General features: G+C 46.0%; 4 protein-coding genes and 1 long non-coding RNA gene across 6 annotated transcripts; 3 read left to right on the forward strand and 2 right to left on the reverse strand.

The window, feature by feature from the left end:
- Nucleotides 1-144: 144 nt before the first annotated feature.
- On the forward strand, nt 145-5,318 carry LOC119121912 (ankyrin repeat and MYND domain-containing protein 1-like). The gene is made up of 18 exons (XM_037249991.1): nt 145-598; nt 764-910; nt 970-1,164; nt 1,291-1,338; nt 1,561-1,802; nt 1,891-2,107; nt 2,183-2,341; nt 2,671-2,769; nt 2,871-3,049; nt 3,109-3,280; nt 3,361-3,501; nt 3,564-3,671; nt 3,782-3,889; nt 3,960-4,082; nt 4,334-4,435; nt 4,583-4,748; nt 4,825-4,864; nt 4,946-5,318. The coding sequence occupies exons 1-18, from the start codon at nt 404-406 to the stop codon at nt 5,211-5,213; spliced, it is 2,709 nt and encodes a 902-aa protein (XP_037105886.1). The 5' UTR covers nt 145-403; the 3' UTR covers nt 5,214-5,318.
- On the reverse strand, nt 3,565-6,564 carry LOC119121915. The gene is made up of 3 exons (XR_005097780.1): nt 6,465-6,564; nt 4,514-4,694; nt 3,565-3,646 (listed from the first exon to the last, which is right to left on the reverse strand). It is a non-coding gene; the product is annotated as an uncharacterized LOC119121915 (long non-coding RNA).
- Nucleotides 5,938-8,960, forward strand: LOC119121913 (E3 ubiquitin-protein ligase RNF14-like). The gene is made up of 7 exons (XM_037249993.1): nt 5,938-6,212; nt 6,571-6,701; nt 6,772-7,461; nt 7,535-7,613; nt 7,704-7,916; nt 8,025-8,197; nt 8,271-8,960. Exons 1-7 carry the CDS (start codon nt 6,065-6,067, stop codon nt 8,397-8,399), a joined length of 1,563 nt encoding a protein of 520 aa, XP_037105888.1. The 5' UTR covers nt 5,938-6,064; the 3' UTR covers nt 8,400-8,960.
- On the reverse strand, nt 8,590-15,150 carry zmat3 (zinc finger, matrin-type 3). Its single transcript, XM_037249994.1, has 6 exons — nt 14,814-15,150; nt 11,555-12,231; nt 11,342-11,482; nt 11,057-11,223; nt 10,816-10,919; nt 8,590-10,732 (listed from the first exon to the last, which is right to left on the reverse strand). Exons 1-6 carry the CDS (start codon nt 14,923-14,925, stop codon nt 10,524-10,526), a joined length of 1,410 nt encoding a protein of 469 aa, XP_037105889.1. The 5' UTR covers nt 14,926-15,150; the 3' UTR covers nt 8,590-10,523.
- Nucleotides 15,151-15,722: 572 nt separating this feature from the next.
- On the forward strand, nt 15,723-26,073 carry pik3ca (phosphatidylinositol-4,5-bisphosphate 3-kinase, catalytic subunit alpha). 2 transcript variants are annotated; one of them, XM_037249707.1, is made up of 26 exons: nt 15,723-16,068; nt 16,362-16,454; nt 17,029-17,119; nt 17,202-17,370; nt 17,523-17,649; nt 17,730-17,939; nt 18,260-18,354; nt 18,474-18,629; nt 18,819-19,064; nt 19,192-19,277; nt 19,398-19,503; nt 19,976-20,128; nt 20,213-20,347; nt 20,827-20,951; nt 21,025-21,106; nt 21,187-21,351; nt 21,515-21,618; nt 21,700-21,871; nt 21,952-22,058; nt 22,134-22,255; nt 22,331-22,409; nt 22,498-22,668; nt 22,748-22,865; nt 23,296-23,447; nt 23,578-23,740; nt 23,854-26,073. In XM_037249707.1, the coding sequence occupies exons 3-26, from the start codon at nt 17,064-17,066 to the stop codon at nt 23,959-23,961; spliced, it is 3,207 nt and encodes a 1,068-aa protein (XP_037105602.1). In that variant the 5' UTR covers nt 15,723-16,068; nt 16,362-16,454; nt 17,029-17,063; the 3' UTR covers nt 23,962-26,073. The 2 variants fall into 2 exon arrangements, with proteins under 2 accessions (XP_037105602.1, XP_037105603.1); XM_037249708.1 differs by having other exon boundaries at nt 15,723-15,873.
- Nucleotides 26,074-26,096: the final 23 nt, after the last annotated feature.

The raw sequence follows: 26,096 nt of genomic DNA on the forward strand, positions 1-26,096 counted from the left end.
TCACGGCTTGATGCTCATCTTTCGGCAAAAGCTCTCAGTTTATTTAATTGTCAGGACTGAGAACCGAATTACAATGCCGTGACCCGGATTCGAACCGGAGTTGCTGCGGCCACGACGCAGAGTACTAACCACTATACGATCACGGCTTAAAGTTATGGTGTCAAAAACAACAGAATAGAATAGGCTACGTAAGTTATAGTGGGCGGGCACTGCCCAGTGACGTCATGTGATGCAGTATCATTTCTCATAAGTGTCATGCTAACGTTACATCATTAGTTTGAGGGGTTTTAATTAGTGGCAACCTGTACGTCATTGTTCTCAAGTACTGTATTAGAAAGGGGAATGTTGGAATTTAGTTTTTTCTTGGCAGGTTTGCGAACAAATGCCGCCATTATTAATTTAAATGTCAAGCCGCCAACATGTTTGGGCAGCCGGGGGTTTGCGTCAACCGCAGGCGGGGAGTTCGAGCAGAAGTTTTTGCGAGGAAAGACGACAGGGATTTGGTGTTCAACACTTTCTCGACGGTTCGAAATATGAGGGAGAGTTTATCGATGGGCTCAGACAAGGACAGGGAAAGTACACCTGGAGAAGTGGAGAGGTAAGATGGCATTGGGGCAACAAGTGCAACATTTGTTTGTGGAACGTTTTAACCATTGTGGAACATGGTCACCTGCTCTCACCCTTGATCTCGAAAAGTGATGCCATGGTGAAAAGAAATCCACAATATCTGAGCAAGATTCACCAATGTCTGTGTTGTGTGTAGTTCTACGAAGGCTCTTTCTACAAAGACTACAGGCATGGTGATGGAATGTACTGTTGGCCAACAGGCAGCAAATTCATCGGCAAATTCTACCTTAACTGGAGAGAAGGATATGGGATACATATTTACCCTGACGGAGCCATATTCAAGGTAAGAGTGACTTGATAGATGCCACTGGAATGCTACGAAAGTGCTCCTCTCTTTTCCAGGGCTTGTACCACGCTGACCAGAGGTTTGGTCCTGGCGTGCTCAGCGAGTCAAGCGGATGTCAGAATGTGGGCCTCTGGCACGGGAAGCATCTCATACAGCTGTGTAACTCGGTGCCAGGCAGCTTCAGCCTAAAAGACTTTACCGAATATGCGTTCTTTGTGGAACAAGATGCTGCCTCAAGTTCTCAAAGTCAGGTGAGCATTTACAGTACGCTTGAGATCTAACCAAATTATTTCTGTATACTCTGTAAATAAACTTTAATAATTTTGTTGGATTTACACAATGGAGTTAGGAATTGTCCATTTTTTGCTTCTTCACAGACTCCCCAAACGGTTCTCTCTGAAGGAGCTGCCAGGACAGATTCGGGGGTGAAGTATTTTGATGACTAATCTACTAGATTGGATTTTTTATCTCAACTGGATGACTGTAATGCGCTTCATTTTGGAGTTAGCGAGGAGCCAGTATAAAACCAAATATAAATATATAGCTACAAAGCTAGTTTACTAATTGAAAAATGATCACAATAGCTTAAGTGTTGTGTTTACATGGTTTTTGTTTAGCGTGATCTGTAAATTGACATTCTGGTTTAGGTCGACGCAGATGACGATTTGCTTCTATACGATGAGAATACCATTCTCCCCTCTGGCATTGAGAATTATTCCACTGATGTAGACCACCTACCGTTGCCCCCGCATGTCAGAAGAGTCTTTGACCAGGAATATTTTGGCCAGCTGTGGGAACCCGATTCCTGCTCGTACGAGGGCTACAAACGGCACCCGCCCTCCTCTCTGCCTTTACCGGCCCAAATGTTGGCTCACATTCACAAGCACAGGTCGGCCACAACTTAAAAGCTTGTGCAAAATACGCACAGAGCAAAAAGTCTTCAAATATGTGACGTCAGTTTTTTCTCTCCCTCTCAGGAAACAGGCCGAAACTTTGGATTGGGCTGTTTCCAAAGTTCTTTCATACCAAAGGGACAGTTTTGGTCCAAAAGGCTCTTTGGAGGTGGCATCTGAGTTTCTGATCCACCAGGCTTCCGAAGGAGAGCGAGAGGCCGTTTTACAGGTTTTGCTCGATGGGTTCGTCCACCCCGATGTCGCTGATTCTCAGGGGCACACGGCGTTAATTGCGGCCGCAGTAAGTTGTCCCAGTGTGTCATCCTTTGCTGCTTTTCCTTTGTTGATCGGTTGTGTGGTTGTGTTGCTCGCTCAGATGAACAGCCAGAATGATGTGATTGACCTTCTGCTGGACATGGGGGCTTGTATTGATAAGCTGAATTTTGAGGGTATGTCGTCTTTGTCCGTGTGTCTTGTGCTCTACTATCCCGTTCAGTGTTTGTACACGCATTCTGCAACTCCAGCCCCAGCACAGGTAAGAGTCGACAACGCAAACCTCCCGGTATCCAAATTTGGTTAATTCAGTATTTTTGTATTTTTTCACAAATCTAAAATAACTAGTCAGGAGTCTGTTTCATAAATTCAGTATACAGTCGACAGTCTTGAAAATGGAAGTTTGCAAGCTTAATGGTTCAATAAACATGCTATTTTTTTGTTCTGTTGCCTGAAAAACTTAACCCACTCGTAATTTCACGTGGCATTAATGAGTTGCTCAACCGATGAAATCAGACTCCAGAGCGTTTTAAAGATGCATTTACATTCTCGATACCTGCCACTGTAAAATGGGTTCCTGACTTTCCACAGAATGTCAATGAGGAGCCCGCCAATGAGGAGTTGACTACTGCGGACGATCTCGGCGCCACGAACCAGATTCATTTGCCACTTTTGGAGAACTCAGTTCAGGTGATGGTTGCTCTCATACCAGTGAATGTTCAAACCCGAGCGTGGCGGTGCACACAATGAAGATCCCGCCTCTGTCGAAAGTTATTCTTGTGTGCTTGCAGCAAGAAATCAAAGCAAACCCACTGCAGTCCTTTTCGTCTTCCTGCTCCATGTACAACTACAACATCCAAGTGTCGGAGAAGCTCCTGCAGGGCGCGGCTGAAGCTCTGAGTCGCACCGGCTTTCCTCTGCATTCCGATACCCAGGAGACGGTTCGCAAATTAGCTGCCAAAAAATATATGTAAGTCCCGTACACCCCCCTCAATAACCTTATTGCTAAGTTGTTGTCGGTGCGACCAGGCACCGTTTTCGTTTGTCCACACTGAATCTGCTATTAGATCGGGGCGCGGACCCCAATATTTGCAAAGTCCCCTTGCCTGTCCTCTTTGTGGCCATCATGGCAGGAGACACTGAAACTGTCAGGAGTCTTTTGCTGAGTGGAGCTTGCACTAGCATTTCTCTCCCGCTCAAGGTAGCATTGACGTGACTTTGAATGTTTTGCACTCAACTCGAAACTGTCCTCCTGCCAACGTAACGCACGCATCATTGCAGTGGAAAGGCCTTTATCCTCTGCATGTGGCTGCAGTCTTGCCCGGCCCAGAAAGTCCCAAAATCATTGAACTGCTGCTGCACGCTTTATCCGACCCTGACGCGCGGGCGTCGGACCAGGATGAGATCTATGAACTGCATAAGGTACGCGGGTTCTGCTCTGGGCGTCGTTCCATTGGCTGGAACCTCGAGTGATTGTTTGACAGGTTCCCATGGCGATGAGAAAATCAGGCAAGATCCACACGCAGCCCGGTCCTGAAGAAGGAGGTCGAACAGCTCTGCACATGATCTGCCAGAGACAAACGGACCACCGGGTGAGGAAATACACCAATGACCATGCAGATGACATCATATGCACTAGGGGATTGTTGTTGTTTTTTTCCCTTGTGGCTCTGATCACTTTGTGTTCTTGTTTTGACTACAGAATGCCAGCAAGGCGGTCTCAGTCCTGCTCTCCCACAGAGCCAGAACCGATCTCCTCTGGAGTGGACACTCACCTCTTTCCTTGGCCATATCAAGTGGCAATGACATGGTAACTAACAATGTAGAAATTGAAAGGAATGAAATGATGATCATGCCCCCCCCACCCCTTCCCGAGGAAGGCCGTGAATGTGCTCCTAAACGAAGGTGCAGATCCCAACATTCCGCTGGGTCACGGAGTGGGCAACGCCCTTTGTGTCGTCAGTAACTTCAGCTACGACTTGGATAGCAAAAGAGTCAAACTGGTAAAGTATTCACTTCGCTTCACATGGATTTCCATCTTCCCCAAGATGGCAAAGTACACAATTAATTGTGTACTGCAGTTGTTTTTACTCAGTCCTGACTTAGCAACACCCACAGCGGGAGCCGAGAGATCTGTCATAATCCTTACATGAAAAAAACAAACGCAATTCGATATTTTTCAGTGAGGAAAAATGACCATGCTTCTTTGCTTATATTCGTCATGTACATTCTTTGATTTGTATGTGTGATGCAGTTGGACATGTTAATAAAAGCTGGTGCCGACATGTTGATGCAAATTCCAATCGGTGATTTGAAAGGGACTGCGGTTGACTCTGCACACTTCTCTTTCAACCAGGTAATACAACTTCATTCAAAAGAGTTTAATGAAACTGTAGTGAGGCATTTTGTAGTTGTGGCCTATCTGGTAACTTACTTGACCAAACCTGGGACACACATCTCATTCAAAAACACAGCTCATGGTTACACCTATGCCACCATCTAGGATAAGCGTATTGCTAATACGCCCTTCAGCACGCTCAACATGGAGGAGAGAGAAACATTCAAAGCACGCCGTCACATACTCGGCTTAATGGGAGATCTGCTACGAAACGAGGCTGTTGAGAGAGAGAAAGAACGATTAGAGAGAGAAAAGCATCTTTTACAGAATAGTGAGTGTGTCATTGTTTGTTGCACAATATACATTGTTCTTGACACCCTGGACATAAAGTGCTATATTCCTCTCAGGTGACGACACAAGTTCTGACAAACAAACTCCCGTAGCAAGGTAGCCCGATAGACTGTTGTTCACTGTCCCATATGGTGATGATGTCATGATAGGCTTCTCTAACTTTGAATATTTTTCCAGGCAACCATTTTGGTTCTGCTATCATTGTGGCCGATCTGCAGCGGTGACGCTGAGTCCTTGTACTCGCTGCCACAAAGTGCTCTACTGCTCAACGCATTGTAAACTAAAAGCATGGAACAAAGGACACAAGCAAGAGTGTGTCCGGGAGTGTAGGCACGTTCCGGCCACCCAAATATCACATAGTCAGAAAAAGAGCAAAAAAACAAGGAAGAAAATTTTCAGTTTAGGCTGTGGAATCAGAGGGCCACATCGTTCACACCAAAAGTAAAATAGCAAGTACTACGGGGGGAGACCCCTTTCACTTTTGTGCCTACGTTTACATGGACACATTAATTGGATTTAAAAATTTGATTGCAATAAAGTTTAAAGTAGATATGGACGAAGCGATCTTTTGTTTGTACAGAAGTTGCAACAGCTTGAGTATATTTGGTCTACATTTGGTCAATCTGCGCACGTGAAAATAATTTGTTCCGATCGAAAGTGTCATGCGCGAACGTGGAAGTCCGATTCGGACCAATATTTTGAAAATATTGCATTTGATCATGATTTTAATCTGCTGTAATCGTATTAAAGAACTTTTGTCCATGTAAATGTCAAGTCAAGTCAAGTTTATTTGTATAGCCCTAAATCACAAGCAGTCTCAAAGGGCTTCACATAGACAAAAATTGACAATTATTCTCAAAGCATCCCCTGATCTTAAGCTCCCAAAAGGGCAAGGAAAAACTCAAAAACCCCTGCCAGGGGAAAATGAGAAATGTAGTTTTCTCTAATCCCTGCCGGTGTGTGAATTAGTTTTTGTGTGGCGTTCAAGAAGATATAATTAAAATAATTTATGAGTATCAGTACACTGTACACAACCCAATTTGATGATAATAAAAATTGTAATGCATGCAAGAATTCGAAGTTTCGAATACAATAATTACACCGTGATTGGTTTGCTTTGTCATAAAAGTGATGCAATGGTGCCGCTCACAGTTGCAGTCAAACTGCTTGCATAGTTGCTGCGGATTCTTGTGTATTACATCATCCAGATGAGATGAGTCAGCGGCGGGACGGATAACAACACACCAAGCAGGAAGCACCATATGAATAACAAGCGGCTCATTTTTGACGTGCGGAATGGACCTGGAGGAGCAAGAAAATGAACTGCTGGCTCTGCAAAGTATCTTCAGCTCAGAGGAGTTTACTCGACATGAATCCAAGGCTTTGGGAGAACTTCGAGTGTCAGTGGAGCTGCCCTCGGGATATGTGGTGGCACTCGCACAAGGTAAATGACTGAAACCTTGCTCAAGACATAACATTTTTGAATCAATCACTTTATTTATCCCGAATAACAATTAGAAGCAACGACAGTCCCAAATAAAATAACATGAAACATTAAATTCACACAATAATCCAACAGGAATTACTGAAGGGATAAATGTGAATACTATGCTGTAGAAAAAAGGCAGTTTTTAAAGTAGAAACTGTCCAAAATATGATTTTATGGATTTTTTTATCTGAGAAGAATTAAGTTCACCTGTAAAGGTCATAGTGCTTTTCAAACAATCACTTTTCTGTGATTGTATTATGAAAAATAATGTTTCCATTCCAGCCCAAGTTTTTCCCTATTTGCTTTTCCAAAGGTAACTCAGTGAAGCAGTACAAGGTCTCATTCCTTCCACCACTGCTTCTGACCTTTGGACTTACTGAGGATTACCCCTCCTGCTCTCCTCCTTCCTTCACTCTCAGTTGCAAGTGGCTCACACATGAGCAGGTAATATGAGCACCACATGCAATCATGGCGCTCGGATGACATAATGGATGACGTGTGCCTTTTCCTCCAGCTTGCAGCTCTGGGAGCTCACCTCACCGACCTCTACCGAGCCACCGCAGGGAATGTGGTGCTCTTCTCCTGGGTACAGTTCCTGAGAGAAGATACGCTCACGTTCCTGAATGTCAGTTCTGTGCTGGAGCTGCCCAACGAGCACAGCGCCCCGTACAAGAGCAAAGGCTCGAGAGATGCTGCGCTCTCGGAACACAAAAGAAATGAAACCACCTTGCCTTCGGGATACGAAAATGTTCAAACTCATCACCTTTCGGGTTTTCTTGCTGACGATAGGACGAACGGTTGCGACGAAGACTCTCGGGGGGCCGCAGATTCCAGCACGGCGGACCAAAGTCATTCAATCTCTCACCTTGTCACATGCGGTGATGTTGAAACACCTGTAAACGTTGCTGGAGACACTTTGGCGGCGTTCTCCACTCTTGCATTTAGTCCAGCGCAAATCCTCCTGTCTGAGATTTTGATCCACGATGCAGCCCAGGCACAGAATGTTTTTGCACGCACAGTTCATGACTGCGCCGTGTGTTTCGTGAGCTACCTGGGTTCCGAATGCATAAAGATCGAGGAGTGCGGTCACGTCTTCTGCCGGGCCTGTCTCGCCCAGTTCTGCAGGTTGCAGATAACTGAGGGAAATGTACTCGGGGTCACCTGCGCTCAGGCGGGCTGCACGGCCTCGCCCACACCGGCGCAAGTAAAACGTCAACGACGCCTTCCCGGCAGATGTTTCCCTCCATCTTTGATTCAATTGTGTTTCCATCTGAAAGGTGGCGAGTCTGGTAGGAGAGGAACAGTTCAGACGCTACGACCGGCTTCTTTTGCAGTCCAGCCTGGACCGCATGGCAGGTGCGACTTTGGGGTGTTTCCCTACAAAGTGGATGACCCCGAAAGAAATCAATTGTGCTGTATGTCACGCATCTGACCGCATCCCTTCAGATGTGACGTACTGCCCACGGCCCTCCTGTGCATCACCCATCATTGTGGAGGAGGCCAGCTCTGCAGCGCTCTGCTCCGTTTGCGCCTTCGCCTTCTGCGTCAGCTGCAAGAAGACCTACCACGGAACTCAAGGCTGCACACCAGCTGGGTTGCCCAGGAGACTGCAAAGCAAAGACACGGAGGACAGCGGTGCAACCCTGCCACACTCACTCGGTACCTTTTATGTGCTTGCTGGCTACTTTATTTGTTTTACATAGGCTAAAGCTAGGTATTTCAAAATTCTAGGAATAAACATAACGCATTTTGCTGTGCGCGTTTCAGAGGGTATGAAGTTCCTGTGGGATGACTACGTCAGTGGCAGTAAGCAGAGGCGCCGTCTGCTGGTGAGCAGGTACGGTCGCAAGGTTCTTTTCCTCAATCTGGAGTCATCACTGAGTGAGGGATGGATTCATCTCAACACCAAAAACTGTCCGTCCTGCTTCAGCAAGATAGAGGTACGTTGACTTCACTTGATAGTTAAAAAAAAATATTGAAAGCATATTTTTGTGCAATGTGTTTGTGTCGTAGAAAGACGCCGGGTGCAACGTAATGACATGCTCACAGTGTCGTCGAAAATTCTGCTGGATCTGCCTGGCCGTGCTTTCATTCAGCAGTACACAGCAACACTTTGAGAATGGCGCATGTTCCCATCACTAATGATAAACGATGACCAGCACTTTTGCTGGAGCTGAGCTCAATACATTTAGACTACTCCGATTTTATGCCAATACGAGTTTACACTGTACACTGTGGCTTTTTTGTTTTCTTTTAATTTTTTTAAACTTGGACCATTGCACGCTGGAAGTGAATGTATCATAAGACACATTACTCTAATAAACATCTCAAGTTGGTTATTAATATAATCATGTTTATTCTTCAGTAAGAATATACTGTCTTCAGTCATCAGGGGAAAATAATATCATTGAGTGGCATGTTTCATTTCTGAGCAACAGTATTATGACAATTGTAATGCCCGCGTCAGCACAGCGTAGAAAATAACATCAGCGTAGGCTACCGAATACCAAAAATGATCTCATCTTATTAATGCAACAAATAAGCCCCAAAAATGTTTGTCTGCAATGTGTAACCCAAAAGAAAACAAATCTCCTGTGCCGATTGGTCACCAAGCTTACTGATTCTGAGTGCACAAAGAAATTCTTCTCAATAAAATCAGTGCAACCACACTTCAGAAGGGACCAGTGCCCTTGCTACTCTCAATTGTAGTGAGACTTCAGAATTATGATTCATTTATTATATTAAAAACAAATCATGTTACTAATTGAAAACAATTTACAATTTCTTCTCATTGGGCCATAAAATCATTGCAGTTGTACTCTATCAGTCTGTTACAAATTTTGAAAAGGGTTGGTGACTCCCGAACGACACTTTCAGGCTCATGCAAAGTAAGTAGTAAAACGTGGAAAAAAAAATTCTTCTGTGCCCTAATGTTCTTTGAGCCACTCCATGCGGTGTCCTTGATATATAAAATGCTCCCGACAGTTGCACTCCGACTCACATGCTGCAGTCTCAAAAGACGGCAACACTTTGGCCATACTCGATTGCCAATATTGTCCCTCTTACGACAAATCGAGTGTGTATTCATGCTCTGTATGATGAAACAGTTCCGCTAAATTACGCTCAGAGATGGCGGCTATCGTGTCTGCCGGTCAATATTTACATGGGATGATAAACCGATGATGGATGAGGCAGCTTGGATGTTTGCTTGGCATGAATCCTCTGAATGGCCTTGAGCAAGACGCCAAAGACTCATGGCACGAGCGCTTGTGATCACTGCTGATGGGGAGGGCATGCTATCAAGTGCTTTACAAAAAACCTTGAAAAAAAATGTAAAAATAAATGACTGCCCAAAGCAGAAAAAAAAAACGCACCAAAAAAAAAAAAACCATTCCCTTGGCAATTTTATCTGGTGGATTTATGTACAGTATTTTCAATGGAAATTTATTTACTGCAATGATTCGAAACCTAAGACTGCTCGGAATACAAGGATATAACTTTATCTTTGGTGCAATATATTAAGCATAATAATACTTTTCATAGTGTTTTGCCTCTTCTGATATATCATGCCAAATATTTTCCAAAAGACAAAAAAATTGTGACTAATGTTGGTTTTGACTGTAGTTTCTAAAGTAGTTGTTGCACAATAGATTCCTGACAATTATAGATTTGAAATAGTTACAGTAGTACGAGTAGACATAAATGTTAACCCAATATCAAAGACATGTACACTATAAGTAACCTTTATAAATACGCCTGTAATATAATGGTATATGATTTTCGTAGAGAAAGCAACCAGGCAAGAATATCGAAAAGTCGTCAGTAATCTCAACGACATTGCCAGGATGGTCGGCCAAAGCTTCTTTGTAAGAATTCACTTTCCCTACAACTGAAGGCACAAACAAGGCCAGCCGGGTGAAGCCTTAAGCCTGATCCAAAGGACCACTCGAGGTCCGCAAAGGCCACCAGATTCATGTTACACATCACGCTTGTTGTTCCTGCCACGTCATCTTGGTTGTGCTTTGGAATTGATCCCATTCGTAGGACCAGCGCCATTGTTTTTGTTCTTCCTATTGATCCAACCAATTGTGTTACATCACATGTTACGTTACATTGGATCCTGAGTTGGACAGAAAAAAAAAAGGAAACCAGAGAAGCTATAATTTCACAACAAAGTTGCAACATGTTGACACAAACGCCTCCATAAAATGCCCGCAGCAAATATTTTCGTTTGACCGCTTGGGTCTCACGCTGTTCCCACGATCCTTAGCTGTATCCCAAGTTCTCCATCTCGTTGCGGTACCTCAGCTCCGACACTTTGGCTTTGTGTTGCTTGCTTTCCAGATGCTGTCGGAAGTCCGTTTCTTGTTCGGCTCCGCAGTTGCACATGGAGCAGTAGAACTGTCCGCTGGGGGTCACACACATGGCTAAATCCCTGGGGATCCGCTGCCTCGGTCTGGGGTTGTAGTACGGCCCTGCAGACAAACACAGCCAATCTCTGGAGGTTGGAAAAAATGTTGCTACCCCGCTGGTAAAATAGGAAAGGGCGAGCTTTTACCTTGCATGGAGGTAGGAAGCTGTGGGCTCCGGCGATTTTTTACCAATCGGTACTCATTGCCGTCTTTCCTGTTCCTTCTCGGGCTTACATCACGACTGCAGTCCCTGAAATAGAAGGTCCCGAGTAACACGCTTTCACGTGACAAACTGTATTTTTGGACACAAAAAAATGCTTGATCAATTTGCAGACCATGTTTTCATAGTGCACGTTTTAGCCAAGCGAGTGAAAGTGTGAAGCTTACGTGTTAGTGGTGTTGTGCTGAGCCTCGGCCAGACGAAGTTTCTTTGCATGGTTCTTGCCCTGGTAGTGAGCCTGTGCCACCAACTGAGAGCTGAAGGAGGCATCGCACAGCTTACAGTAGTCATTCTCCGTGGCCAAAATTACCCGGCTGGGCCCCTTAGACAGCGCCTGCAGACACACGACAAAGCAGTGCAGTCTTTGGCTTTGCACATCCAAACGAAAGAAAATTGACCCGTGTCAGCAGATTGTCTACTTGAGCAACAGATCTGGTGGGTTGGCGCCTCACCTGCCTTGTGGCGTCGCTGTCATTAGACCCCGAGATGAGGTTCGTCTGCCCGGCTACCTCGAGGACTTCGGGGATCCTGATGGCTGGCGGCTGCTGACTACCAGCCAAGAAATTCCGCATTTTCTTACTGTGGTTCTTCCCCTGGAGAGACAAAGTGGCAAAGGAGAGTTGTATGCTGAACTGCACATTGCTGTGCGTTTTGCGACTGCTAACCTGGTAGTGAGCCTGTGCCTGCTGAGCTGAGTTGACAGTAACATTACAGAGTTTACAGTACAATGGTTTACAAAGTTCTTCCAGAGCAAGCGTATCCTCCTGCTCCTCCCGGCCCAGAAGTGAGGCCTCTTCCCGGGGTTGCTCGCTGGCTGGGGGTCCCGGACCTGGAAGAAGACCCGACACCGGCGATGAGATGAGAGGAGGCCCGGGTCTTAGGGGCAGTTGGGAGAGTTCCGGGCTCGGGATAAGCGGGGAGGGCAAGGGACCGGGGGGCGGGGGGAATCTGTTGGCTCCGGCAGGCACAGGGGGAACCATCGCATGTGCATGGTTCAAAGGAGGAGGCCTGAGTGGTTGCCTGAGCTCTAAGGAAGGAGGCACCATAGCTTGGGAGTGGTCCAGAGATGGTAGTCCAAAGGTGTGTGTCAAGGAAGGAGGCCCCAGTGGCGGCGGCGGGCCTAAACGATGCACTGGCGCAATGGGAGGAGGCCTCAAGGTGTGAGTGGCCGCCATTGGAGGCGGCACCAGAGTCTGGGCGCCCACTATGTTGGGCGGTCCGATCGCCGTGGTGGGGACAACCGGCGGAGCGACGAGAGGCGGCGGAGGTCCCAGCTGATGCGCAAAAGGCTGCTGGGCATGGCTGAAGAGACTCAGAGCAGGCTTCAACATGGCCTCTGGCCCTGAGCACAGGAAGATGTGCCACCGTGCAAGTTAGTCAACTCAACAATCATGAAGATCAACATGTTTACTTTAAACCGGCGTTGCTTTACGATGTCATCTTATTCATGCAGTGATTCATGATGATGGCTCACGTTACGGCGGATGAAATCACTCCGACCGACACCGATGAGGCAGCATCAGCATTTGACCCAGCTGTGAGGGAACAGGCCTGACCGTCACACCAGCAAGCCGATGAGGTCTTGTTTGCATCCACTCTTGAGTGGCTACAATGTCTTCCTCGTTTACAGATGCGCAACTCAGACGTCTAATTTTAGACCGACATCTGCAAGCCGCATTACCAAAAGTCACTTGACACTGGTGTGCCTATTGCATAACATAAACAAACACATTTTCATTTCTCTCAGAAAGAACTTAATGTTATCACAAACGTTTAAGAATCGAGTCTCGGATTAGGTATAAATGGCCGCTTGAAATAATCTGGTGATTTTTACGAAGTAACCGGCATAAATCAGCCATATGACAATAATCGAAAGCCTGGCGAGAAATACGAAACGACGAAAGCCCGGAGGACAGAAAAGCTTCACACTTGAATGAGGATCGGAAAGATTACGATGAGCCGGCAGCAATGCCGCCAAGCGTACGACGATGCAGACGCTAAAGTCCTCCAGCGTACGGAAAAAGTGGGGTTCAAAATCAGCTGTTTAAGTGACAGGTTGCGCACGTCGCAGGCTCGGCAATCATCTAGCAGCTGTGTCATAGCTTTCCAGCTGGAATTCTACTGGTCGCCTGACGGTAGCATTTCATGGGCCCAAAATAACACACTGGCGCTCACCTGCCACGCGTGACCTCAGGAGAAAACTATCGTTGAGGTCACGCCGGCATCGTCCTGTCAACTGATTTGGATTTGAAATTATTTGAAGAAGTCAAATATATCTGAGTAATTTGAGTTACTGTCGATGTTATTTTAGTTGTGTTTGTGGTTGAAATGTATGACCCACTGAGGGCTTAACTTTTACAGGGATATTATTTCATCCATCTTGAAATATGAGTAGTGATTGACATGCCGGCGCATGGAAACAAGCAGACCTACTTGTAAAGATTCATGCCAGTGATTTGCCGATCCAAAATTTGGGAATTGTGATGACATTAATTCAGAATTAGTTCGCCATTTTTTTAGGTTAATGACAGCATGTCAACTACAATCTGCACTTTATTTGAAGGACTTTTGGCTTCATTTGACTCAAGTATGTCGTATTTTGCTCTTGACTGACTGCAGACTAAACTTGTTAGAATACAAACTCAGTTTTATTTGTCTTTCTGACACTAAATATGCACAGACTTTTATACTTTCCTTTGACCACTTTTTAGGGAGTAAAAATAGCATTAATGAACTGAGCTATGTCAAACTTGATTATTCGCAACGTTGTTCAAAGGAACACTTTGTTGCCACTGTATTCCGAAGTCGCAGTTCTTGCCGGATTCTTTTTTTCCAGGTTGAAATCATGACGCTGTAACCTCTTCTTTTCTTGGAGAACGGCAATCTCATGGGATCCAGCAAGAATCTCTAAATAGGCCAAGTTCTCTTGTGTTTTTTTTCCCTTCACCCGTTGTATCACATCAATTATGGAGCAATGAGAAGCACATGCCTCCTGCACTTCTTCCATCCGCTTCACTGGACAATGAGAAGAGTGCACGATCCATACATGTTCACAATGCTTACTGTACCACATGATGCTATGCAACCACAACTACTATTTTGATCATGCAAAGCCACCAACGGTTTATTTGTACTGAATGTTCACCTCGAGGATGCAGAGTGTTCAGCCAGATAACGTTCTGCATTCTCGATTAGCCCTTCCCTATGAAACGTTTGAACATTTTGCTGCTGATAAAACTCATATATATCCAAGTCCTGATTGTAAGGATGCTGACAGATGAGCACATTTTAGGTGGACCGGCGCAACTCCATTAATGCAACTATTAAGCGTCTAATCAGATTGCTCTGAGCTGCTGCTGCTGCACTCTCAAGCCCTAGGGGGCACGTTTGAATGACGTCAGGGAATTGCTGTGATGTGTTGACCAGTGTTCTTGTCAGCCAAATAGCATCTCACCGGCTCTCAGCCTTCACATGTAATTTATGCAGAGATTGTGTCCTGGATCGTTTTGCTGCAGCATAACCAAATGGTGGGAAAGCGCAGCATTAGCGGCAACTGCGGGGGTGTCATGCATGCACACCTTGTACTGACTGCAGTACATGTCATACTCGTGTAAAAATTGCGCACAATAAACGCAGCCCTCGAGAGTGACGTCACGAATCAAATACGTAACTATATTTGTGTTCAATTACAGAGGGGCCCCAGATATGAATCCTTGCGGTCTTCCGGGGTTTTCAAAACAATCTGTATCACAAGACGGGTCAGGTGCTTGATGCACTCCTCTTGATATATAGCACAAGCGCAAAATGTCCACCTTTCTATGATCAATTCCTCTAATGCCTCTCATTTCATTCTCCCTGTACCGTGACGCATAAAAACCCGCTGTCATACACCGGGGGTCCTGCATGGTAAGCCTTTCTCCTTACCTGGCAAACGGGACAGATAATGGCTGCTGCCGCTGTAGCTGACAGCGGACGAGGTGTAATAATGTGCACTCTGGTAATACGCCGCATCCCCGTTTCTCAGCTGCAGCGCCATCACTGCAGACGCATCATCCCTCTGCCGACTTCTCCCCCAAAAGCCGGCTGAGCACTGGGCAGCGTGACAGCGCCTCGCACTTGCTCAGGAACTACGGTGACCACGGCAGGGGGGGACAAACTGAGGGAACACTTTTGCCAATACGAGAGGAACACTATTAATAAGGAAACACGTTTTTAACAATTGCGCATATAGTATGGCTCAAATTCTATAACGAACGCATCAGGGTACAAAATAGACCGACCGGCGGTGCCGATGTTTACCAAGCACCCCCCTCTTAATGGTATAATCCACGTCCCATACCATCGCGGTTGGTTTGCATGGGCGGCATGAAGATATGAGCATCTTTTAGTCCATGTATACATTATATTACATTATATTACATGTACATTATAATGTACTAGTCCAGTAGTCCTCACCGGGAACACGATAAATTGATGGACCTATACTTGTTAAATTGTTAAATGACTGCCTTCTGGTGACCCCCCCAATAAAGTTCCACTTTTGGCCTACTTGTATAAGATTAAATGTTGCAGTAAATTACTGCACACTAGTCATATGCCATTGTCACCCACAACGTAACTATGGGTGCACCAACGGATGTTCATAAGGACCCTTAAAATCCATAAATCCCTGAAGGGAAGTGAAATATAAAAAAATTCTTTAGTGTGGATTGTAAAATAAAGTAAGAAGGGCTTTGTAATGCAATGTAGGTCTGAAATGCTGAAGAAGAATGGCCATCCATTTAATGTATATTGTGTGATGTGAGTGTAATGTTCAGAGGCAGACACATGAGGCTGCACAACTTGACCGGAGCAGTTCTTAAACATCCTCGCCTCCATCCCCACTCACTGAACACGAACACGCGACTCTCGTTCGCTTCACCATAACAAGTTAAGCACATATCGCAACGCAGCGAGGAATACTGTTGCCGTGGTGGATTGAAGGGTAATCTCGGATTGCTGATTTGAAGGGACTGGGAGCAGATTTTGCGTTTTATTTTCTCCACCGGCGTCGCCAGCCGTCAACCGGCCGCTGAGAGCTGGAGGGGTCGGCTCGCTGGCTGGCATTAGCCGAGCCGAAAATTGCACCATCATCTTCAAGGCTTTTGACACCCGTGGAAAGGGGAAGCAAACAAGGCTTGTATGTGGGATAGAACAATTTCACCAGTTTGAGTCCATGTTTTAGCAAGGCGAATGAATGCGAAGCTAGCTAACTGTTCCAAAATGGATTAGCATTGTGCTTTTTTTTAAACGTGTTGGCGATCAGTAACTTGACTGTGTTGTCTGTCAATTATGACAACAGGTTTATCTTGATGATCTCACGTTATGGCTCAGTACGCGTTGGCAGCATCACCGTGCTGTCAACTCGGCTAGCCCGTTGCTAGCCTGGTTGCTAACGTCACCCTCGATTGACCTGATGTTGTTTGTGTTCAGCCTCCTCTCTGTCTCCACACCCCCAAAGTGGCAGCATGAGGTTGGATTGGAAGATGAAGGGTGGAACTAGTCTGTCATCTTTTGCTCTCTAAGGTATGTTTCTCTCGTAATAATGACACATTTGTCTCGACTGCATTTTGAAGTTCACATCCTGTGTTGTTGGAATGGAGAGTCGAGCTTAATAGCACTCGCTACACTTGGAATAGTTACGTTTGTGTAAATTAACATTGGTAATTTGTTAAGTTTGAGGAACATATTTTTACATTATGTTAAAAAACACGTAAAGGTTGAGTTGAGGATATGTTTGAGTTTGCCAATGTGTTGGTCCATTGAAGAATCTTGATACACGTTTGTGTGGAGGCCAATGTTCCCCCACTCCCCACATCCTGTGTTGTGAGGAAGCTTCCTTTTTTGGCCCCAAAGTGCTTCGCTGCATCCTGATCATGGTCACAGCTCACAGATTCGCTCAATGCGCATTGTGTTCTTTACTCTTGTTTATTTTGAAGCTCACTTTACACAGTAATAATGAAGTGGTGTACTAGTGTTTCCCACCAATAGGCCGAAGGTAATCTCATCCAATGTGTTGCACAAAATGTTGTTTTTGTAAAGTTTGCTCGTGCTCAGCAGTTGTTTTAGTCTTTGTTGAACGCTCTTGTTGTGCTCGCAGCTGTTTTGTGCGGCTGAGCTGGGAGACAGAGCAAGATGCCTCCCAGGCCGTCCTCGGGGGAATTATGGGGCATCCACCTGATGCCTCCCAGGTAAAGGATGCTGAATTCAGTTTAGCCACAAATGCAAGTGGCTAGACAAGCAGCTGCTAAGAAATGGGTGTTCTATCTGCAGGATCTTGGTGGATTGCCTGCTGCCCAATGGAATGATTCTGACCCTGGAGTGCCTCCGTGAGGCAACTCTCATCACCATCAAACATGAACTGTTTAAAGAAGCCAGAAAGTATCCCCTCCATCACCTCTTGCAGGAGGAGACCTCTTACATCTTTGTCAGTGTTACTCAGGTAAGCATACTTTTATTCATTATAGAACGTCCAAAGATTAATTTTCGTAAGCCTTGCTTTCGTGTCCGAGACGTTCCAGGACTTGTTTGTCCTAAAGTTGTCCTCATTATTGTCATGCACGAGAAATGCAGACTGCATTTTCGTGTCTGTAGGAAGCTGAGCGGGAAGAGTTCTTCGACGAGACACGGCGGCTGTGCGACCTCAGACTTTTTCAGCCTTTCCTCAAGGTCATCGAACCGGTTGGCAACCGAGAGGAAAAGATCCTGAACAGAGAGATAGGTGAGTCGCAATAGAGGTGGATAGACTGAAGGCTAGCAAACTGTGATGGTCAAAATGCAGATTTTTTTTTATTTTGCCAGGTTTTGCCATCGGTATGCCAGTGTGTGAATTTGACCTGGTGAAGGACCCCGAAGTTCAGGACTTCAGGAGAAACATCCTGAATGTGTGTAAAGACTCTGTTGAACTGAGAGATGCCAGCGGACCCCATAGCAGAGCCCTCTACGTTTATCCGCCCAACGTGGAATCCACGCAGGAACTCCCAAAACACATTTACAGCAAATTGGACAAAGGTTTGCATTTGACTATCATTCCAGACGATAAGTCAAATAAAATCAAAATAAATCAGTTTTGTCAACATTGCTGATTGATGTATGTGACCAACCAACATCTTAGCGCATTTCATTGGCAAAAGGTTGCATCACATCTAAAAAATAAATAAATAAATAAAAATTACTGTTGACAGGCTGAAATCGGTTCAGAAGTTCAACAATGGCCGTACACAATGACTCAATAATGAAAGTAATTGTCAATTAATTCCTCTCTGCTTGATTGATTGATTGATCATGTTCTGACCTCAGTGTTGACCTGTTTGTCTCTTTGTCTGTCTCAGGTCAAATTATTGTTGTCATTTGGGTGATTGTTTCTCCAAATAACGACAAACAAAAGTATACATTGAAGATCAACCACGACTGTGTGCCTGAACAGGTCACTCAAGATCTCAACACACATACCAAAATACCTCTCAGCTTGTTTATTCCATCTGAGGAAGACAAATGACAGCTAAACCGCTTTTTTTTTCCTTTCAAATCTTTTGTTGATTCTAGGTGATTGCAGAGGCCATTCGCAAGAAGACGCGCAGCATGCTGCTCTCCCCCGAGCAACTGAAAATGTGTGTTCAGGAGTACCAGGGCAAATACATCCTCAAAGTTTGTGGCTGTGACGAGTACCTGCTGGAAAAGTACCCAATCAGCCAATACAAGGTTAGTGAAGTGACATGTCAGCATCCGATAACGTCTTAGGCATTACAGGTAGTTTTTCTAAGCGGCATGGCCTTAAATGTTGCGCTTTTGAAAATCAAACTATTTTCAGTGTTGAATCGACTTTAAACGCTAGCATCCGTGGAATTGACATCCCCCTCCCATCTTATCTCCCTGTCCCTCTGCCGCCAGTACATTCGTAGTTGCATCATGCTGAGCAGGATGCCCAACTTGATGCTAATGGCCAAGGACAGCCTCTACACCCAATTGCCTAGCGACAACTTTGTCCTACCGTCGTACTCCCGCCGCATCTCCACGGCGTCATCGTATATGAACGGAGAGGCGGCCGCCAAGTCGCTGTGGACCATCAACGGAACGCTGCGAATACGGATCCTCTGCGCCACCTATGTTAACGTCAACATAAGAGACATCGACAAGGTGGGAATAGCTGCTTTTTAGCGGATGAGTCGTTGTCAGGTGATTTTTGCTTGCTAATTGACGTGTCGTTGAGAAAGTGTGTCAGCGATGGTTATTATTTGATCTTCTCCGTCGTCTATTCTTTCAGATTTATGTGAGGACGGGCATTTACCATGGAGGAGAACAGATGTGCGACAATGTCAACACGCAGAGAGTGCCCTGCTCTAACCCCAGGTGACATTTTCCTTTTCACCAGAGCGCTGCCCAGTTTCATTGCAGCACCGTTCGAGGCACTCCTTGCTCGTGTCCACCATTGTGGCGTTTCACCAACGTTGGTCTCTTCTGCGTCTCTAGGTGGAACGAGTGGCTGACCTACGACATGTACATCCCGGACGTCCCGCGAGCCGCCAGACTTTGCCTTTCCATTTGCTCCGTCAAAGGCAGGAAGGGAGCAAAAGAGGTAGCGTGGACATTGATAGTGTAAAGAGACACCGACTGAGCGGGCCTTGGTCCTTTCCCTGCCACGTTTGCGGATGTTCTTTCACACAGCGCCTGAATTAAAGATAAACACCTTCTCCACACAGCGGCCTTTTGTTCAAGCGTTTACTTTAAATAGACACAATTTGAGCGACTGCCAACATGAAATGGTGTCCGCTCGTTTATCGCCCGCGCCCTTCACTGACCCTCAGCGAAGACTCGCTTTGTAGGTCGCGGCGTTATCGTTAAACCTTTCTTTGGTTTCAGTAAAGGTGGCGAAAAAGCAAGCTTGCTTGATGATGCTTCGACATGAAATTAAAACGCAACGTGGATCCTGCCGGGGGCCATCGAATTGGTTTCTTTTTCAAAAAAGGCTTTGTGTCGGGAACATCCTGGATTCACGCTGATGCCCGCCTTCTCTTATACTTTGGCTGACTGGATTCTTTTTCTTGAAGGAGCACTGTCCGCTGGCTTGGGGCAACATCAACTTGTTTGACTACACGCACACGCTCGTGGCCAACAAGATGGCGCTCAACCTCTGGCCGGTTCCCCATGGTCTGGAAGATCTTCTCAATGCCATTGGGGTCACGGGCTCCAACCCCAACAAGGTCCACTTCAGTACCACATTACACAAGAAGGAATGAATTGCATTCATTTGAATCGGATCTTGAGAGTGTGACTCTGTTGTGCAGGAAACGCCGTGTCTGGAGCTGGAATTTGACCACTTCAGCAGTCCCGTCAAATATCCCGACATGAACGCTGTGGAGGACCACGCTAACTGGACCATCTCGAGAGAGCTTGGCTTCAACTACAACCTGTCTGGACAGGTATCGACTACTCCTTGCCTAAAGGTCACCTGCTGTCATGACTGTTACGTAACGAGATTTCATAGTCAATAATTAAGGTTGCGTTGCAACATAATCCGTCGCGTCACAAAACTGAGACTCAATCCTGGCGTCGCTCATGTATTTTAACGGACGATCGCTTCACGGCATCATCTTGTCACGGAGGCAGGTGCGTACGTCAGCTATCCTCGATACAGGTCCATCAGATACTCAGTGAAGTTGATTTATTTATGATAAAGGCCTAAGGTGGCGTATTGGATGATACCTTTTATCTGTAACTCGAGTTCCTTGAGAAGCTTTCCCAACAGCTCCTAATGCAAGGGCTTGGCCAAATGCCCTCCAGGAAGCGGACCGGAAACACATCTTGCTTTGTGCCCTCGGATTCCTCCGCTGAGAAGTTGAGGAAAGATATCCATGCATAATAAATGGCGTCATAACGCCGAGTGTAATTTGCCTTCCAGAGCAACCGTCTGGCGAGAGATCACGCCCTGACTGAGAGTGACATGGATCAGCTGAGACAGCTCAGTAACAGAGACCCGCTCTCAGAAATTACAGAACAGGAGAAAGACTTCCTGTGGAGGCACAGGTAAGCAAGCTGACCAAATCATGAGCACCCAGCTAGGATGGAGTCAATCAAATGGCCTTCCTTTTACCACCAGACACTACTGCATGAATTTCCCTGAGATCCTGCCAAAGATCCTTCTCGCCGTCAAATGGAACTCCAGAGATGAAGTCGCTCAGGTACTGCGATTGTCCTTCAGGATTTTCTACGAGGGGCTTCTCGATGTGCGGTGTCCATCTTCTGGTATTTGTGTTGCCAGATGTACTGCCTGTTGAAGGAGTGGCCGTCCATCCGTCCCGAGCAAGCCATGGAATTATTGGACTGCAACTACCCGGACCCCATGGTTCGACACTTTGCTGTGCGCTGCCTTGACAAGTACCTGACTGATGACAAACTCTCACAGTACCTCATCCAGCTTGTGCAGGTAAGTGCGCCTTGGCTGTCTCTCACCGGTTTCCAGGGACCCCTTTTTTTTCCTTTCACATGATCCGAATGCCAATTAAACATAACTACCGAAATGATCTTTCCCATATGCCCTTAAAAAGCTCCTTGTCAATAATGATCCATTCATGTCTGCCCTGTTGCAGGTTATAAAATACGAGCAGTACCTCGACAATCCTCTGGCTCGTTTTCTGCTCAAAAAGGCGCTAACTAATCAGAGAATAGGACATTTCTTCTTTTGGCATCTCAAGTCAGTTCCTTGCCTTTCCACATCAGTTTGCTCAAATTGATGATGTGTAACCGGCGGTCTCGCCTCGCTTCCTTCTCCAAGGGCTGAAATGCACAACAAAACGGTGAGCCAAAGGTTCGGGCTGCTGTTGGAGGCGTACTGCCGGGCCTGCGGCATGTACCTCAAACACCTAAGCAGGCAGGTGGAGGCCATGGAGAAGCTCATCAATCTCACCGATATCCTCAAACAGGAGAAGAAGGATGAGACGCAGAAGGTGCCGCCCTTGTTCGGCGTCTTTCCCCTCGACGGGCCACACATGTTGACGTGCTTTTGTTGTTCTGCGTGCGTGTGAAGGTTCAGATGCGCTTCCTGGTTGACCAGATGAAAAGACCCGACTACATGGATGCGCTACAGAATTTCACCTCTCCTCTTAACCCCGCCCACCAATTGGGCAACCTGAGGTTAGGCCTGACACTTCCGTGCGAACGTGCCTGAAGGGAAGGCTGTGGGAAAAACGCAAGTTCGGTAATGCGCAGGTTGGAGGAATGCAGGATCATGTCATCGGCAAAAAGGCCGCTGTGGCTCAACTGGGAAAATCCAGACATCATGTCCGAGCTCCTCTTTCAAAACAATGAGATCATCTTCAAAAACGGAGACGGTAAAGCCACTCTCGTCACAGTCGTCCACATGCGGAATGGCCTCATTGGTCTCCCTTGTCCTTTTTGTGCCCTAGACCTGCGCCAAGATATGCTGACTTTGCAGATTATCAAAATCATGGAGAACATTTGGCAGAACCAGGGACTAGACCTACGGTACGAGCTCACTCCACCGCAATTTACCGTGGCTTCCTTCCCAGCTGGTCGTGCGAAGCTGGTCACTTGCGTTTTTTTTCCCCCTCAGCATGCTGCCCTACGGCTGCCTGTCGTTGGGAGACTGCGTAGGACTCATCGAGGTGGTTCGCAGCTCGCACACCATCATGCAGATCCAGTGCAAAGGTGGCTTGAAAGGGGCTTTGCAGTTCAACTCCAACACACTGCACCAGTGGCTCAGAGACAAAAACAAGGGCGAGATGTAAGTCTGCCATTCTTCAACATCTTTTGGGGCCAGTTTCATTCACTTGGGACCATCGCTTCCTGCTTTTGACTTGCAGGTATGATATGGCCGTGGACCTTTTTACCAGGTCCTGTGCTGGCTACTGTGTAGCTACGTTTATTCTTGGAATTGGAGACCGGCACAACAGCAACATTATGGTCAAAGATGATGGGCAGGTAACCACATCAACGCACACATTTGTGTCATCGTGGAAATACAGATAAATACGTCAATTCAACACAGTTCCGTGGCATCAAGATGCCACAAAACGCTGCCAAAACGAAAATTGGCTTCGTTTTGAATCAGGCGGAGTTTTGGCGCCCTCTTGTGGCTTGCCAACCTGAAGACCAATAAGCCATAAGATTGGAGCAAGTTTTGTCGCCACCAGGTGGCATTTTTATGAATAGGTCGGCATGCAAGTGAGAAAAGAAATCCCTTGGTATTGGTCTTGTGGTATGGCGTGTGTTTTAAGAACGCTTTTTAGTGAGCAAAATCTGAGAATTCAGCGAGGGGAGCACACCGTTGAAAAGATTACATCAGAGGATGAAAGCTGGCAAGAGAACGTGAGCAACGACTTTTTCCTCGATGCTTTGTGCTGTGCCGCAGTTATTTCATATCGATTTTGGACATTTCCTGGATCATAAGAAAAAGAAGTTTGGCTACAAGCGAGAGCGAGTGCCCTTCGTGTTGACGCAAGACTTCCTCATCGTCATCAGTAAAGGCTCCCAGGAGTGTGCCAAGACCAAAGAGTTTGAGAGGTATGATGCATTGCAGCTGCTATCAGCAAGCGTTGAGCCGCTTTCGGGAGTTTCATATCCTCATGTTGCCTTTAATGTCTTTTCAAGGAGTACACGCACCTCCGTGTTTGGTTTCTTTTCTGCCCTCCAGGTTCCAGGAGATGTGTTATAAAGCCTACCTGGCCATCCGACAGCATGCCAACCTCTTCATCAACCTCTTCTCCATGATGCTGGGCTCCGGCATGCCCGAGTTGCAGTCGTTTGATGACATCGCCTACATTCGGAAGACCTTGGCCCTGGAAAAAACAGAGCAGGTATCATTAACGGAGAACGTGCATGTTATTTTCCAGTTAGTTTCTTAAGAACCTGAAACCCAATTTGGGCACGATTTCCTGGTGATGCAGTCTTTGGTTGTGCCCTTTTGCAGGAGGCGTTGGACTATTTTATGAAACAGATGAATGACGCTCACCATGGCGGCTGGACCACCAAGATGGACTGGATTTTCCACACCATTCGACAGCATGCACTCAACTAAGCTGCAAACAAACAACGTTATTTATTCCCACCTCGTCTCTGTTGAGGTGGCAGCGATCGATCGATGCCTTTGTTTGGAGTCACGCCTCCTGGGAGAAATGCACTATTTTTTTGTAGAATGACACTGGAAAACCAACGGCCATTGCACTTAATGCTGAGGAGAACTCCCAAATGGTGAAAGGACTTCAAAACCATCGTCTTCATCCAGCTACCAATGTAGCCACCGGGTGTGTCTTGCTGCTTGATTAGCGTTGCTCCGTGGCCGGCCCCGCCCTCAAACCGTTTTCGTGGAAAACATTTCCTTGCCAGTGCCAAGAAGAAGACAGACAATAAAGCAACTAAATGATTGCTTTAAGGACCTGTTGTCACTTCGCCTTTAGTCTTCCACCATTTTTGTGGTGAAACTGCACCTGTAAAGCGGCACCTTTGCCAAACCTTCCTTGAGCCTCCAAGGTGTGTTGTTTGTCCCCCCCATCCTCCAACCCACCCGGTGGTGGTGGTGCACCTTGAGACTGATTGATGACTACTTTGGAAAGGTATGTACCAAACGAGTTTGAGTCACTTTCCTTTCAATTTGCTGGCATGATGATGATCTGTCCTCAGCATCTCAACGTAAGCAATGCGGTCGCCATATTTGTGGATTTGGGGGCAGGTTACAGAGTATTGTTTTTTTATGATTATTACAGTTGAAAATATTTTTCGACATTTGAGCAGAGCAGATGGCCTGCCCGCCGTGTCTTTTTGTGGCTGTCATTAGTGCACTGATTGGAATGGAAAGGTGTTGACTGTTTGTGTTGTGATGCAAAACGGACTCTGTGGCCAGTTTACAAGTTTGGCGTTAGCAGGTGTCCAGAAGGTCAAAACATCACTCCACAATATCGCACGCTAAAGCCGAAAACTGTATGAGAACTCCATCTTGTTGAACTTGGCGGATTTGCCTGACATTTGCCATCTTACAGTTTGATTGTATTGAGGAAGTCAGCGTTGTTCTGTTGCGATGTGATGCGAGGCAAAGATGTGAAGTTCGGTCGCAGCATTAACAGTTGTAATGTTTTGAGTTGTGACAACAAACCACACGTGCGCTCACTATTTATCATGTGCTCAGATGCAGTTTTTATTTTCTTATTTGTTTTGTAGGTCAGTCAAAGTTCATCATGCAGTTAAGCAAATGACATTTTTTTTTGCACATTAAACCTTGAAGCATTAAGCTGTGTGCTTGTACATGCAAAAGTTCCAATCCAGCTTTTTTTGTGAATGTCAAACTGAGAGCGTTTGAATGTCCTTACCTGTCCCAAGTGGTGATACATCTGCGCGGGTTGCAGAACTTATTGGGCAGGTCCCACTTTGTCTTGGCACGCCAACTCAATGTCTTTCAAGGCATTTTCTTGTGGGGAGTTTGTCAAGTAGATGATACATTTCACTTTTCATTTTTCAACATAAGCCTCAAAATGACGTTTTCTTGCAGAGTATGCTTGTTGAAAATGAAGAAAAAAAACAACCTTTTGATAGATAACTTTTTCCTTTCCTGTTATCTGATTTATCCCTCGTCAAAGTCTGAGTATCAAATTGACTGAATGGGTCGGATCTCGTCAACAAGTACTGAAGAACACCCAATGCAATACAGATGCACAACACACTAATGTGAAAGGGAAAATAAATCGTCGTAATGTTTTGATTGTGACTGTCCACCTGCTATGGTTGCGAATGTAACTTTTAATGTAGTTGAGCCTTTCAAATGAAGTGAGTGAGTGGCTTTCGAGGATGTGAAACACCTGCGACTTACATAACTCTGCTTGCTCCTGTTGAAATGCCTCAAAGGAAATGCAGATGCATTGATCATATGGTCATCAGCCTTGTTTTTATATGCAGTGCTTATTGTACATGACATGCTGACAAAACCTTAGCCTCTACTATGAATGTCCAATGTATTTTTTTTTCTCACAGCCTATCTGCATGATTGGGTGAAGCTAAAGTGTGTCCTCTTTGCAAAGCACTCACACGTATTTCTAAACGACTGCCTTAAGTTTGCTTCCTTGACAGGTTCATTTTCACGTTAACATGTTTCGACGCTGAATTGTATTGTCGTGTTTTTGTGTGGCTGCCTGGTCACAGGGTAAAAAGAAGTGTTCCTGGATG

Source organism: Syngnathus acus, chromosome 4, assembly GCF_901709675.1.
Source record: "Syngnathus acus chromosome 4, fSynAcu1.2, whole genome shotgun sequence".
NCBI classification, from domain to species: Eukaryota; Metazoa; Chordata; class Actinopteri; order Syngnathiformes; family Syngnathidae; genus Syngnathus; species Syngnathus acus.